We start from the raw sequence: 14605 nt of genomic DNA, 5'->3' as shown, positions 1-14605 counted from the left end.
TATTGCTATTTCATTTTCATTTTAACTAATCTCTCTATTTTTATACTTACATGAAAAGGGGACAGCCCTTATCATGTAACATTTCAAAAATATCGGCGAAAAAAGCGACCCCCCCCTGTAAAAAAGTGCCCAGTTGAAGGTTAAGATATTAATGGCTTTAGCCAATGTTTCGATATTTGTTGTCTGAAGAGTCGAATTTTAAAACGATACTGACCTTGGTAAAATCCGTCGCCTCTGTCGAAAATTTTAGGCAGACATGCAAACATACATACATACATACATTTATATATTGGTAACTAAAAATTTTCGACCCAAACCGATTAAAAAGCTTGCCCTATCTCTGAATACCTTTTATGTAAAATTTCAAATGTTTAGACCAGAAATTGTCTGAGTAATTTGGTAGAGACCGCAGAGGTCATTTTTTTTAACTTTGACCTCTATTATGACCCCTTAAAATTGATTGTTTTGGGCTTAAATCAAGTTATTAAGTTAGATCCATATTCAAGGAACCTATATCTAAAATTTCAAGTGTTTAGACCCAAAAGGAGTTTGGTAGAGTTCTCAAAGATAAAATCGTTGAACTTTGACCCCTTAACAGTTAAATTTCTGGCCGAAAACTGATCACAAAGATTTTCCCAAATCTCAATATCAAATTTTGAGTCTGTAGACTAAAAATTGAGTTATTGCGTAGGGAAATGTACACAGACACACAGACAGACACACACACATACACGTACATTTTTTTAGATATATAGATATACACACACACACACACACACACACACACATACACACACACACACGCACACACACACACACACACACACACACACACACACACACATATATATATATATATATATATATATATATATATATTGTCAAGGAGATTAAGCATGCATCGCTCCGAAAATAATGTGCTATATTTAACCACTTGACTAATAAACATTCTTGTTCCCTGTCTAGGAAAATTTTAGTTGACAACACATCTAAACTTGAAAAAACAATAATAAACGAAAACATTAAATACTAGAAGCATTACTAATAAAATCTAACAGCATTTCGGTCAAACAATCACTAGGACAAATTACTTAAGACTTTTAACTTGTCATGTTTGTCGAAATGAGAGCAAGCTGTGATCCGTGGATTAAATAAAAGGGTCACGTTCGAAATTTCATACAGATTTCCAACTTCGACAAGATGTGCCCGAAGAAGGTCGGTGTTCACACCAAGAATTGTGAGAATGACTCAAATAATACGAACTTATAGAAAAAGAAAGCGACAAGTGATGAAGCTAGTCGACACTTACCTCGGCTGCTGCAGATGAGGATGAATCCGATGAGAACATTCTGGCAAAATGTATACATTTTATTCTATAAAAAAGAAGAAAAAAGAGTGATTAATTTGAATCAAAATAATCTACTTATATATAAACGATAAGTCTGTGTGTTTGTCAGTGTTTATGTTTGTTTCTACGGACTCCGAAACGGCTAGGTCGACTTAAAAAAAAATTCATTTTGTACTTTATCTACCTGAGAGTGTTCTTAGATAGTTTTTGTAAATCCGATAAGTATCGGAAATTTATAATAGAAAAATTCTCATTTTGTTAGTTAACATTTTTATAGTCAAACATTACAAATGCATTTGAGACGTTTTATCACCGCACAAGCAGAAGGAACCGGCATATAAAATTAACAGTAAGTACTTTGATAAGACAGTGGAGTGTTCAAAATGAATGTTTCTGCTTAAAGCATAATGGAACCCTGCTACTTAACTTTTGCATTTTAAAGTTTAATTAAAATCTTTGCATAAAAATAGTTTGATAAAATCAAGAGTAAATTACCTTTCTTTTTTTTTACACAGTGATCACACAGTGATCACCACTTATCAAGGCCCGGAAGCCACTCAGGGATAAGGGTTATTGCAAGTACATTACGTTAGTGTGGAGATTTGATGAAGTGTTTACTTAAGGGGGCGGTTCATTAGGAATTTGTTAACATTGGACTTGAAGACATCAAGGGGGCGGTTCATTAGGAATTTGTTAACATTGGACTTGAAGACATCCAAGTTGTAGTCCGGAGGGAAGCAGGCAGACGGAACAGAGTTCCACAGGCGTGCTGTTCTAAGAAAGAAGCTTTGTTCATGGAATCCGCGTTTTGATTTAGGCACAGATATAGAGTGAGGGAAATTTTTCACAGTGGATTCAGCTAGACGGGTGTTTTTCGTGAAAGATTGGCGAGGGGGGACCAGGGATTGGAGTTCAGACGAGCACCTGCCATGAAAATAACGATAAAACAAGGATAGGCTCGCAACGTCTCTTCTGTGGGAGAGAGGTTTCAGGGTAGAGAAAAGGGCATCCCCCACTAAACCACGAAGTCTATTTTGTACTCTGTCAAGGCATGATAGACTGTTTTTGGCAGCTCCTGCCCAGATATGGCAACAGTATTCCATCCTTGGACGTACTTGGCTTTTATATAGATAGAGAATTGCATCCTACAGCGCAATTTAGACTATACTGCATTGTAGACAACGTCACCGCGAGAACATATGTGAGCTTCATCTCTGTGCATCGCACTGAGTTCCCGAATAGAGCAGACACTCAATCAATTTAATTAGAGAATAGGCGATTTCACAGATTTCGATGATAATAAAAGTATTGGAAGTGGAGAATATTCGTAGATCCTTATGCAAACCCTAACCCAACGCCGGGTCGCCATGAGAATCTATTATATATGGGCAGTTGTTTTTGCGCGCGTGTGTGTGTTTTTATATCCAGATAAAGTGAAAATCTATAAACCAAAGATTCACAAAGTTGGAATATTCTTCCTCAACATTAACCTGAATAGATAATATCTATTTTAAAATTTTTATTTATATCCGAATCACGCCAGAGAAAGTCGGTTATACAGCATTGTTATTGTTGTTGTTGTTGTTATTATTATTATTATTATTATTATTATTATTATGATGATGATGATGATGCTAATGATGCTTATGATGATGATGATGATGATGATGTACTAATAGAGAAAGAAAATATCGACTCATTCCTCGTGGAATAATATATAAAGGCGAGCCATCTATGCGTAGAGAGAAAGGAGAAGGAGTACTAGGAAAGGGAAAACTAAAACAGGGAGAAAGTTAGAGAGATAGAAATGTTCATATAAATATGTTAAACTTTTACACCGAGCGACCCCGGGTAGCCCTGCTAGTTTGAATATAAAACATTAAAATAAAAAAGATATTTACTTTAGTGTAAAAAAATGGACATAGTATAATAATATTTTCTCCTCGATTCAATAATCTGCCGAATTGTCTTCGATCAATTCAGTTATTTCATAGAATTTTTAACATCTTTTTTTATCATGCATTTTAAGTGTGTGCGTGTCTATAGTATATGAAATATAAAGAGTTGATATGTCGGCATATATTGGCAGCTTCTTAGTAAGCGATATAATATTATTATTATAATTTGCTCTACAGTGCACAGTAATGAGCACTTTCTGATTCAATTCATCCTATTTTCCAAATTACACTCTAAACAGGAAATATTTAAAGTAAACGTTAAACATAATACAAAGCTTTTGCTTAATTATGCTTTTTTTTTCATTTTTCTTATGATCTTTTTTGTTTTAAAATAAAAAAAAAATAATATAAGTTCCATATTTATCGCAAACGTTTTCGATTCTTTATCGAATCATTATCAGGTTGAAAAGTAAACGGACAAAAAAGCTGGAGAAAAGAAAATTTCAAAAAAGGGAGCTGTAAAACGAGCGCGTTAATCGCCGTAAGAATGCTTTCACACTGTTCCAGGAAATAGGTTACGAAGTGACTTCAGTAAGTTTCCAGACCTTTTTCGTATGGGCGCTTTTATTGATAGTACACACATAAAACTCTAGTCCCTTTCAAAGTAATCTCCTCCGGCTGCAATGCACTTGTGTCGTTCTAAGAACTTCTGGAAGGCCCATGGAAATCCTTTTTTGTGAGCATATCTATGATCCTCGTCACAGCCTTCAATTGTTTCATAACGATAGCCACTAAGTTTTCCCTTGGGCTTAGGGAATAACCAAAAGTCACACGGAGCAATGTCTGGACGTTAGGGAAGGTGAGGAATAGTCATTGAAAAAAAAAGGAGGTAAAAATAAAAATAGCCTAAAATCATTTTATTTTCTATTAAATAAACCGTAGATGTTAATAATAAACATGGTGCTTATGCACTTATGTTACCGTGCTATGTTTTAAAATCGTATTTACAAGTTATTACGGTCGTGTGTATGTGTCTGTGTGTGTATGTGTGTGCGTACGATACTAATACTTGCTTTAATCAAACTGAGTCACACATTATCCACAGACACGTGTTTCGTCATTTACGACTGATCGGTATGTCTGAATCTAGAGAAATTTGAAATTAGGACGCCAGAGTTTGAAGCCTGAAGCTTGGAATAAAATCGATAATTGTGTCGAAATCGGGAAAAATATTGGAATCACCCCACCACTTGTCACCATGAATCTTTAAGTTCTACCCCATTTAGTAACATCTACATAAACATAACTGTTCCCCATCCGATTAAGACAAATCCTAGTTGATAGCACTAAAATAATACATCTCAAACCAATTTTTTTCAAAGTTCAAATTACTCGAAACTATCGTTATCAAAACTGAACAATGTATAATAAATAAGAAGCAACTAATAGTATATCAAAATACTTCATCGTGTGATGCTAATGCTGGCATCATGAAATTTAAATTGTCTTTCCTGGAACTGTGTGAAATTGTTTCCTTGGCGTATATATTTGAAATTCTCTTTTTCTTTTCTAGATTTTCTTTTTTTCTTATTTGTTTTTCATCTCATGGTGAGTTGACGAAGAATCGAAAACGTTTGTGATAGATATGGAACAGAGATTAATTTATCTATTTTCAATTTTAACAGGAAAAAGATCAAAACTCAATAGTCTAAAATAAATAATATTGATTATAAAACCAAGAATAATATTTTAAAATGCTTAAAATAATACAAGTTTATCTTGTGACGCTAATTGGTGCATTACGAAGGCAAAAAAGAGCAAATTCACCGAGAAACATCATGGTCTTTTTTTTTGACAGCATGGGCATGATTTACATGAACTGGGTTTCTACTAGACAGACAATCAACAAGGAATACTATGTTGAGGTTTCAAACCTGGTCAGTGGCATTTCCACGAGGACAATGCATCAATCCACAACTCCATTCTTGTCACAGACTATTTGACTAAGGTGGACATCAAAACAAATCCTCACCCTCCCTATAGTTCAGACCTTGCTCCGTGTGACTTTTAGTTATTCCCTAACTCCAAGGGAAACCTTAGAGGCTGTCGTTATGAGACAATTGAGGGAATGAACGAGGCTGTGACGAGAGTCATTGACATGCTCACGGAAGAGGACTTCCATGGAGCTTCATTTGACGGGGAACTCTTGCATATAGTTTAAATTACTTGCAAGCAAAGAACAACTTTAAGAAAATAATAATAATCCCACTTATCAAGGCATGGAGGCTATTCTAGGATAAGAATTAAGTGTTGGTAGATGGTGAGAAAACATGACCAGTTATGGTGGAACTTATGTCGAGCATACATTATTTAAGAGAATGGCTCAATAGGAATTTATTCATCATTAGATTCAAAGACGACCATGCTATAGCCAGCCGGGAAGCAGACACGCGGTATTGCGTTCCACAGACGGACAGTTCTGAGAAATAAACTTTGCTCATGGAATTTCCGTTTTACTTAATACTTCTGGCATTATTTCGAACAATTTACATTAAAAAAAAATGTCCGCAACGCTATTGACGTTACTGGTCTCTTTTAAGTGTTCAGATTATGGAGTAGACCCATACGGGATACATGTAAACATTTCTTCATCTCATTGGCTATACGTTTTCTCCTCCTACCACCACACAACGCACACACATATGCCTTTCAAGGAGGTCGAAGAAACAGTCGAAAATCTTGTTCTTTAAAACCAAAAAGATTTTTTAAAGACAATTTATATTTCTGTATGTCAAACAAATAAGAATTAGAGTAAAAAGATAATATATATATAAAATAATATATATATATATATATATATATATATATATATATATATATTATTTTATATGGATGAGTTAAAAGCAAAAGGAGCTTTGGTGCTTATATAGAAATCAATAAAGAAAGAAAATGACGATATAAAATATATACTAATATATATATATATATATATATATATATATATATTTATTTATTTATTTATTCAATAAGGATGATACGTTTAGATAATCAAACCAGTGCACTCCTGCCTACCCATACAACCTCTACTATCCCACTAGACCTCAGCTATAGGGATTATCTCGTGCACTCTCTCTATTGCTACATTTATTTTTTAACGACAGAATAGAAATATCGCCAGAACACTCTTAGAACACTTCTGAATTCACCTTCCTCCTTGTCCTATTGAACCTATCCAGTAACCAAGCTATCCATACCAATGTTGATATGCAATAGTAACAAAATATCCTTTATATCCTTTTTATATATTCAGCATCATTTATCAAATGTTCCCCAATACGCCTCGCAGACATTTATTCTATAAATATCTTACAAAGACATCCGCATCCAGAGATATAGGAATAAAAGAAAAAAAAAAAGGGTCATTGGATTCAGAAAACTGTTTCTTTTATTTTTTGTATTTTAGCCACAGTTGACATACAACTATTCAGTACACAATTTGCATGTGTTCACGGCGATTAGAGACGAAATACTAGTGTAATCAATTCCACTTTCAAGCACCTTGGAACTACAGAAATAAAGCACACTAATAATAACAACAGGGAGGTGACATGTCAAGCATCATCGAATAAAATAAGAGCTAAAAATCGTAACACCATTCATAGCTTTCTTCATACAAAACTAATATTTAATTCTTATTCTTCAGTGTCCTTGTAAATCTGGCATGGTGCATCTGCCACTAGTCTCTGCCTCTTATAGAGGATTCAAAAAATGAGTTTCAAATAGGTTTCGATAGGTAACAACAGGGAGACAACATATACTTGTTTAACCTGAAATTTATTGCAGTGTTATCTAAATATGTTACTAAGCATAGACGCGTACTTCATTTAGTCTATAATTACCTTACATAGCGGGGGAAATTTCTTCGTCTACTCTATATATATATCTTCCTGTAAGCGCATACATAACGTGGATTATAAATGTCTTACCTAACGTGGAATTGCACTTCATCTAGTCTATAAATATATTAGATAGCGTATACACTTACTCCATATAATTAATACACAGCACAGAAGTATACTTCAATTACTCTATAAATATCTAAGGAAAAAGACCCGCAGGAGGACACCGACAACGGTTCAAGAACAATCTGATGGTCTCCCGGAAACAATTCGGTTTGTATTCTAACTCATGGGAAAAACTAACCCAAGGCAGATATTCCTGGCGCGCCGCACCAAAAAAAGAAAAAAGAAAAAAAAAGAAAAAAGAAAAAAAAAAGAAAAAAGAAAAAAGAAAAAAAGGGGGCTACATACAATTGCTGAATCCGCACGCAATGAAGAACGCAAGAGAAAACGTGAAATTAGAAAAGACAGAGCAGTCAACACCTCTGATACCGAATTATCCCACAGGTGTCCAACGCGGATATACTGCAGAGTTCGAATCGGTCCAACAAGCCATCCTCGAACCCAGAACAATTGCATGATCACGGTCATCTTCGCAAGCGATGGGCGATCATCATCATCATCATCACCACCACCACCACCACCACCACCATCATCATCTGTGCGTACTTTATACAGACTATACATATCTTATACAGAGTAGACGTGACTTTTATCTATTCTATATATATATTATCTAGGGTGGACGCCGGACGCGTCGGCGTACATACTCTGGTCTATAAAGTTTCTACAATTCATAGGCACAATTCATCTAGTCTAAAACACATTATACACAGCCTAGCCGCGTACTTTAACTATTTTATCTTACCCAGCGTAACCGTGTACTTTATCTAGTCTTAAAATATAACAACCAGTGTAGACCCAATTATTTTGTAATCTAAAAATATCTTCCCAGTGTGAGCGCATATTTCATCGGGCCTATAGACAAGTTAACAGCCTACCCCCACCCCGGCCAAAGCAGGGATAACAAATCCGCTTCTAAAAGGAAATAGGAGGGGGAGTTTACAACCACCCCGACAACATTAGACATTTTTTTTATTAACGCCTTACTGCAAAATATATTTTTTTAAATGGTGCGAGTAGGCTGAACAATTGTAGGGTATAAATGACCACCTTTCGCTCAACCTGCTTTAACTATAACAAAACAATGTTGAGGAGGAGATGGAGGAGGAGGAGATGAAGGAGGAGATTTTTGTCAGTGGGTCGTCTTATTTCGAACATCATCTATTGACTCACAAATATATTCGTTTAAAAATGCGAAGGGGTGTAAACAATGTCGGACTGGGTCTAAAAATCTTGGTTACAAGGAGACAAAAGAGGTTAGTAAGTGTAATATTATTATTTAGTCTTCATAGAAGAAATATACATGCATACATAAATACACGTAATATATATATATATATATATATATATATATATATATATATATATATATATATATATATATATATATATAAAAATATATATATATATATTGGAAGCAAGTCATTATTCAAGCACGTCTGATTGAACGCAACAGTTACTCTTTTTTCTGAATTATCTGGACATCTTTTCCATTCGCCGAGCGGTCTTTTTTTATTTCAGCTAGCATATTGTATAAAATGGCGCCCAAAAGTTGTTGCTCAGCCATATTCTTCTCAAGCGCTTTCTATAAATACATCAAGCCTCCAAGGAAGAAAAAAAAAAAGGAAGCGATAACAACAAAAATCGCTCCTGAAGATAATCGGATGCACAGATAGAAAGCGCCTGAGAAGAATATGGCTGAACAACAATTTTTGGGAGCCATTTCATAGCACATGCTACCTAAAATAAAAAAGACCGCTCGGCGAATGGAATACATACATATACAGGGTGACTAAAAAAAAAACAAAAGCTAAATGGAGGCCATCTAGAACATATGTTGTAGAATGGAGAAAAAAAGGCCAAGAACCCTAGTGTTTTGATGTGATATTTTGAATATTATAAACTAGTTATGACCAAAGTTTAATTTCATTCGGACAAAACACTAAGAAACGGGGCCTAATTAGAGTCGGGGTCCGACTTTTTGGGTCACCATGTATATATCTATAATATAAAGCTGAAAGTCTGTGTGTGTGTTTGTGTGTGCGTGTGTATGTGTCTGGTCACGAATAGGCTCCTATATGGTTGGCTATTTTAAAAAACTGATTACATATAATTATAGAAGATGTATCGAGGATCAGGAATGGGTATGTTCGATCTGGCAGAACGGTGGTTCATAAAAATTGTGGGGTCTGCGTTCGCGCCTGACCCCCAAGGTATGGAAATAAAAAATGAAAAAAAAAAAAAAAACGTTTACAAGTGTTTTTGATATAGATGTACATAAGAATGCTTTGATAAGTATGTTTTAACTTAAATAGGGATGGTATAATAAAATTGTGGGGTCTGCGTTCGCGCCTATACTCCATGGAAATAGGCACAAACTTTAATAAAGACTGTTCATATCTATTTGCGTAAGTATACTTTGATAATTATGTTTCAGTTTGAAGAAATATGGTATAATAAAATTATGGGGTGTTCGTTCGCGCCTGACCTCCATGGAATGTAAATATGTCACAAAGTTTAACAAAGTTTTTTAAAAGGAGTGAGGGTCTACTGTCCGTCGCTTTAAATATTGCTTTAGGGCAAAAGTACAATATCTAACCACGAAAACTTTATTTTTTATTTTATTTTCCTCTCAAAGAATAATAAACGAAAGCACATTCTTGGTGCTAAGCCTCAAATAAATGAATTATTTTTCGACACATCCACCATTTTTTGAAATAACATTAAACAACCTTATGCCCACTGAAGATATCAATTGTTTGATCTGATAAGGCGTTAAAGCTCATGCGACATCAACTATTTTCCTCCACAGAACATCCTTTGAAGTAAGTTGCTCTCCTCCCTCATAAACCCCTCTTTTCAATATTTATGGGATAAAGGTCTGAGGAAAACAGTTGTCAGGTCATGAGGGTCTCTTCAACGAAGCCTAAAGATTCAAGGAAGGCTGCAGTCGCCCTAGCAGAATGAGATGTAGCATTGTCATGCATAAAAATCATCTAAAAGGTCATCTAGTCATGTCGACAAATGATTATTCAAATAGGCTGCGTACACATTACTGGTAAGCTTTACACCCTCTGGCGCTCGCAATGGTCCAACCAATATGTCGAATGATTCCCGCCCAAAACATGATGCTTCCACCTCCTTGGCGATGAACTCTGTAAGGGGTCGGATTTCCATTCGTGTTTCAAATCCGAACTGCCAGGAGTAGCACACGCCTCATCCGTAAATAGGACACGTTAGAAATTAATTTTTATGCAATTCTGCACCGAAGCCATTCGTTTTTCCCCTGTGTTATTTGCTCAATGGAGGCTTTGATATTCTGTGCCATCTCATTCAACACATTGCATCAGACCTGCCTGGATCTTGGAACGAACCAGCTCTGGCAAAAATGGAAGCACTGGTGCTGTTTGAGCTTTTGGTTGCCTTCCTACGAATTTTCTGAATATCACGAACTGAAAGGTTTCTACTGGTGCCCTTATCCTTTCTGGATTTGGTGTTTGGGGTGTTCACGAATGAAGCAAAGGTTCTTGGATACTTTTCCAGCGCCGTGGCTAAATATTTGATGGGCAAGTTCAATTTCTACCTACTTATTCACTATTACTATTTTTACCAGTGTCAGTTTTACCGAAAACTAGAGAAAGAGAGAGAGAGAGAGAGAGAGAGAGAGAGAGGAAGAGGGAGAGGGAGAGAGAGAGAGAGGGAGGGAGAGGGAGAGAGAGAAAATAAGAGAGAAGGAGAGAAGATAAAAATATACATACAAAGAAAATAGATGAAGCGCCTATGTTGAAAAAAAAATAGATGTAAAAATAAACAAAAAATACAAAAATCGCAAAGATGTGTCATGTTTATGGACTGATTGTATTTTTTATTCATTAAGATGTAACCTACCATATATATATATATATATATATATATATATATATATATATATATATATATATATATATATATATTACTATAATAATTAAATACCTACAGACACTAGTGTTTTATCCTTTCGGGAATCTTCAGTGCAGGGTGTCACGATTAACATCAGTCGAGAAATTCGAACTCGGCAACACAATCCATCTCTAGCTCGATTAGCAAAGACCGTATCGATTCAGCTAGCATTAATTGCGTGAAATAACGTTGAATTTAAACATTTTAATTTTAAATGTTCTGTACGTCAGTCAGACAGTGATCTAATCGTTATACGATGATCTATGCATAAGAGCTAAATTTACCGACTTTTAATTCAACCGAAAGTGCTCAACGATAAGAAACGAGTTTCTTAAAGGGGTTGTCATAATTATTTTTTACAATAATAATTAAATACCTAGAGACACTATGTCGTAATCATGATGCTTATTTGCGCTTTAATTATTTTTAATTTTTGATTTTGATATCTATTGTTATGTTATTTATTTGATATTTAGTGTTATGTGAAATGTTGCACAGAATGTTAAAAGTGCCACCTTTAGCTTTTTCAATGTTGGAAAAGCTTAAGAACCAGTTACCTATCGCATTTCTATGGTAATTTTTCTTATATATATATATATATATATATATATAGAGAGAGAGAGAGAGAGAGAGAGAGAGAAAGAGAGAGAGAGAGAGAGAGAGAGAGAGAGAGAGAGAGAGAGAGAGAGAGAGTAATAACAAATGAAAGAGAGCTATATGCCCAGTCTGTTAAATCCAAAGTAGTTGATCAGCGGCTTGGTTCCCACCAGTTTTGGCAAATAACAAATAGGATCCTGAACAGAGGTCATCTCGTCAGCATCAGACAAGGCCAAACTATTTGCAAAGAACTTTGCAGCTAATTCTACCCTATGCGACGAAGGCCATCAACTCCCCATATTTCTTCCTATAACACAGAACACGCTAGATAACATACAAATATCTGTGCATGAGGTCGCCAAGCTAATCAAGAACCTTGATTCCAGTAAAACAACTGGCCCTGACGGTATCCCAATTATAGTGTTAAAAAAGCTTCAACCAGAACTTGCTCCCATACTTACGAAACTGTTTAAGCGTTGGCTTAAGGAGAAGTGCTTTCCGACTCCCTGGAAAACCTCATCAGTATGCCCTGTATTTAAGAATTCAGGTGATAAGTCATCTCCCTCTCAGTACAGACCAATAAGTCTCCTATGTGCTATGAATAAGTTGCTGGAATCCATATTAAATAGAGAAATAGTAAACCACCTCAGCAGAAACAATCTTCTTAGTGACACACAATATGGTTTCCGTTCTGCAAGATCTACCGCAGATGTGCTAACGGTTATATCTCAAAGGATTAGTGAATCTCTTGACAAAGGCTTCCTTTCTAGAGCAATTGCTCTTGACATATCAAAGGCCTTCGACAAGGTATGGCATAAGTGCCTACTTCACAAGATTTCCAGCTACGGTATAACTGGAAATGTTTTCTCAATCATTAAATCATTTCTCTCCGATAGGCTCATAAGACTAGTGGTCGATGGACAAAAATCAGTCCTGCAGTATTAATGCTAGAGTCCCTCAAGGGTCAATCCTGGGCCCAACTCTCTTCCTGATCTACATCAATGACCTCCCTAAACACATACTTAAATCATTCGTTGACATCTATGTTGATGACACGACCATCTACGGCAACACATCAAAGGCTGTAAATGACAAAGTTCTCTCTGATTCTCTCTCCTCTGATCTCGAGCGCGTGGAAGACGTGGCTGGTTACCTTTAATGCATCTAAAACCAAACTCCTATCTTTACATCATCAACGCTCTGATCCCCATCTGGCATCAATTGAAATGGATGGCTCTCGTCTAGGAGAAGCCTCGTGTTTTGACAAGCTTCTGGGTTTGTCCTTTACTCCTGATCTGAAATGGAACACGTACATCAAGTCTGTTGCCAAGGTCGCTGGAAAGATGGTGGGATCCTTCTACCGCCCCAGAAGATATCTCACTACTGATGCAATTCTCTATCTATATAAAAGCCAAGTACGTCCAAGGATAGAATACTGCTGCCATATCTGGGCAGGAGCTGCTAAAAACAGCCTATCCTGCCTTGATAGAGTACAAAATAGACTTCGTGGCTTAGTAGGGGATGCCCTTTTCTCTACCCTGCAACCTCTCTCCCACAGAAGAGACGTTGCGAGCCTATCCTTGTTTTATCGTTATTTCCATGGCAGGTGCTCGTCTGAACTCCAATCACTGGTCCCCCCTCGCCAATCTTTCACGAAAAACACCCGTCTAGCCGAATCCACTGTGAAAAATTTCCCCCACTCTTTATCTATGCCTAAATCAAAACGTGGATTCCATGAACAAAGCTTCTTTCTTAGAAGTGCACGCCTTTGGAACTTTGTTCCGTCTGTCTGCTTCCCACCTGACTACAACTTGGATGTCTTCAAGTCCAACGTTAACAATTTCCTAATGAATCGCCCTCTTAAGTAAACACTACATTAAATCTCCACACTAACGTACTGTACTTGCAATAACCCTTATCCCTGAGTGGCTTCCGGGCCTTGATAAATGGTGACCACCGTGTAAATATATATACTGACTGACTGAGTTCAAAAACAGCCTACAGAAAATGGATTCAGATTATGAAAGTATGATAGGTTATGAAAATGAAGGGCTGTAAAGAGATAGCTTCGAATTTGGGGGTATCAAAACCAAAGCAAAATATGATGAAAGTCAAAATAAAATATATAAACCCCATAATTTATTATACCATACCTGTTCACACTGAAACACTTATCACAATATTCTGTGGATCTATATTAAAAAACCTTGTTAAACTTTGTGACATATTTCCATTATATGGAGGTCACGTGTGAACGCACACCCCATAATTTTATTATACTACATTTCTTCAAACTGAAACATATACTTACGCAGATAGATATGAAAAGTCTTTATTAAAGTTTGTGTCCGTATTTCCATTCCATGGAGGCCAGGCACGAACGCAGACTCCATAATTTTATCATACCATCCCTATTTAAGTTAAAACATACTTATCAAAGTATTCTTATGTACATCTATATCAAAAACACTTATAAACGTTTTTTTTTTAATTTTTTTTATTTCCATACTATTTAGCCAAATGAATGAAATCCATATTCAAGAAGAAACCTCATTGGCATATTACATTAAAGAAAATGTATTTTAATAATTAGTTCCGTGTCACTAATTGTTTGTTGTAATATAATTGTGTTAATTGTTCTATTGAAAATGTTATTTAAAGTTGATTTAATTTATTTAGAATTTATTTTTAATTCGAATTTATTTTTAATAATTATTAGCCGACATAAGTTTTCTTTAAAAACGGAAGTAAGTTCTTTCTTAAGCTGTTAGAGTTATTTCCCCTTGAAGCTATGAGCACTA

The 14605-nt window shown here is 35.7% G+C and overlaps 1 protein-coding gene across 2 annotated transcripts in view; it reads right to left on the bottom strand.

The window, feature by feature from the left end:
• Window positions 1–14605, bottom strand: part of LOC145245827 (uncharacterized) — a 113676-nt gene that overhangs the window by 47676 nt on the left and 51395 nt on the right. For both annotated transcript variants that reach the window (XM_080107476.1, XM_080107475.1), the window contains exon 2: window positions 1310–1373. In XM_080107476.1, coding sequence (XP_079963602.1) covers window positions 1310–1367 — 58 coding nt within the window. In that variant the 5' untranslated portion in view covers window positions 1368–1373. The remainder of the gene's footprint in view (window positions 1–1309; window positions 1374–14605) is intronic.

Source organism: Euprymna scolopes, chromosome 23 (genome assembly GCF_053919585.1).
Source record: "Euprymna scolopes isolate OS-2025 chromosome 23, ASM5391958v1, whole genome shotgun sequence".
Lineage (NCBI taxonomy): Eukaryota > Metazoa > Mollusca > Cephalopoda > Sepiida > Sepiolidae > Euprymna > Euprymna scolopes.
This window is presented reverse-complemented; position numbering and strand designations above follow the sequence as displayed.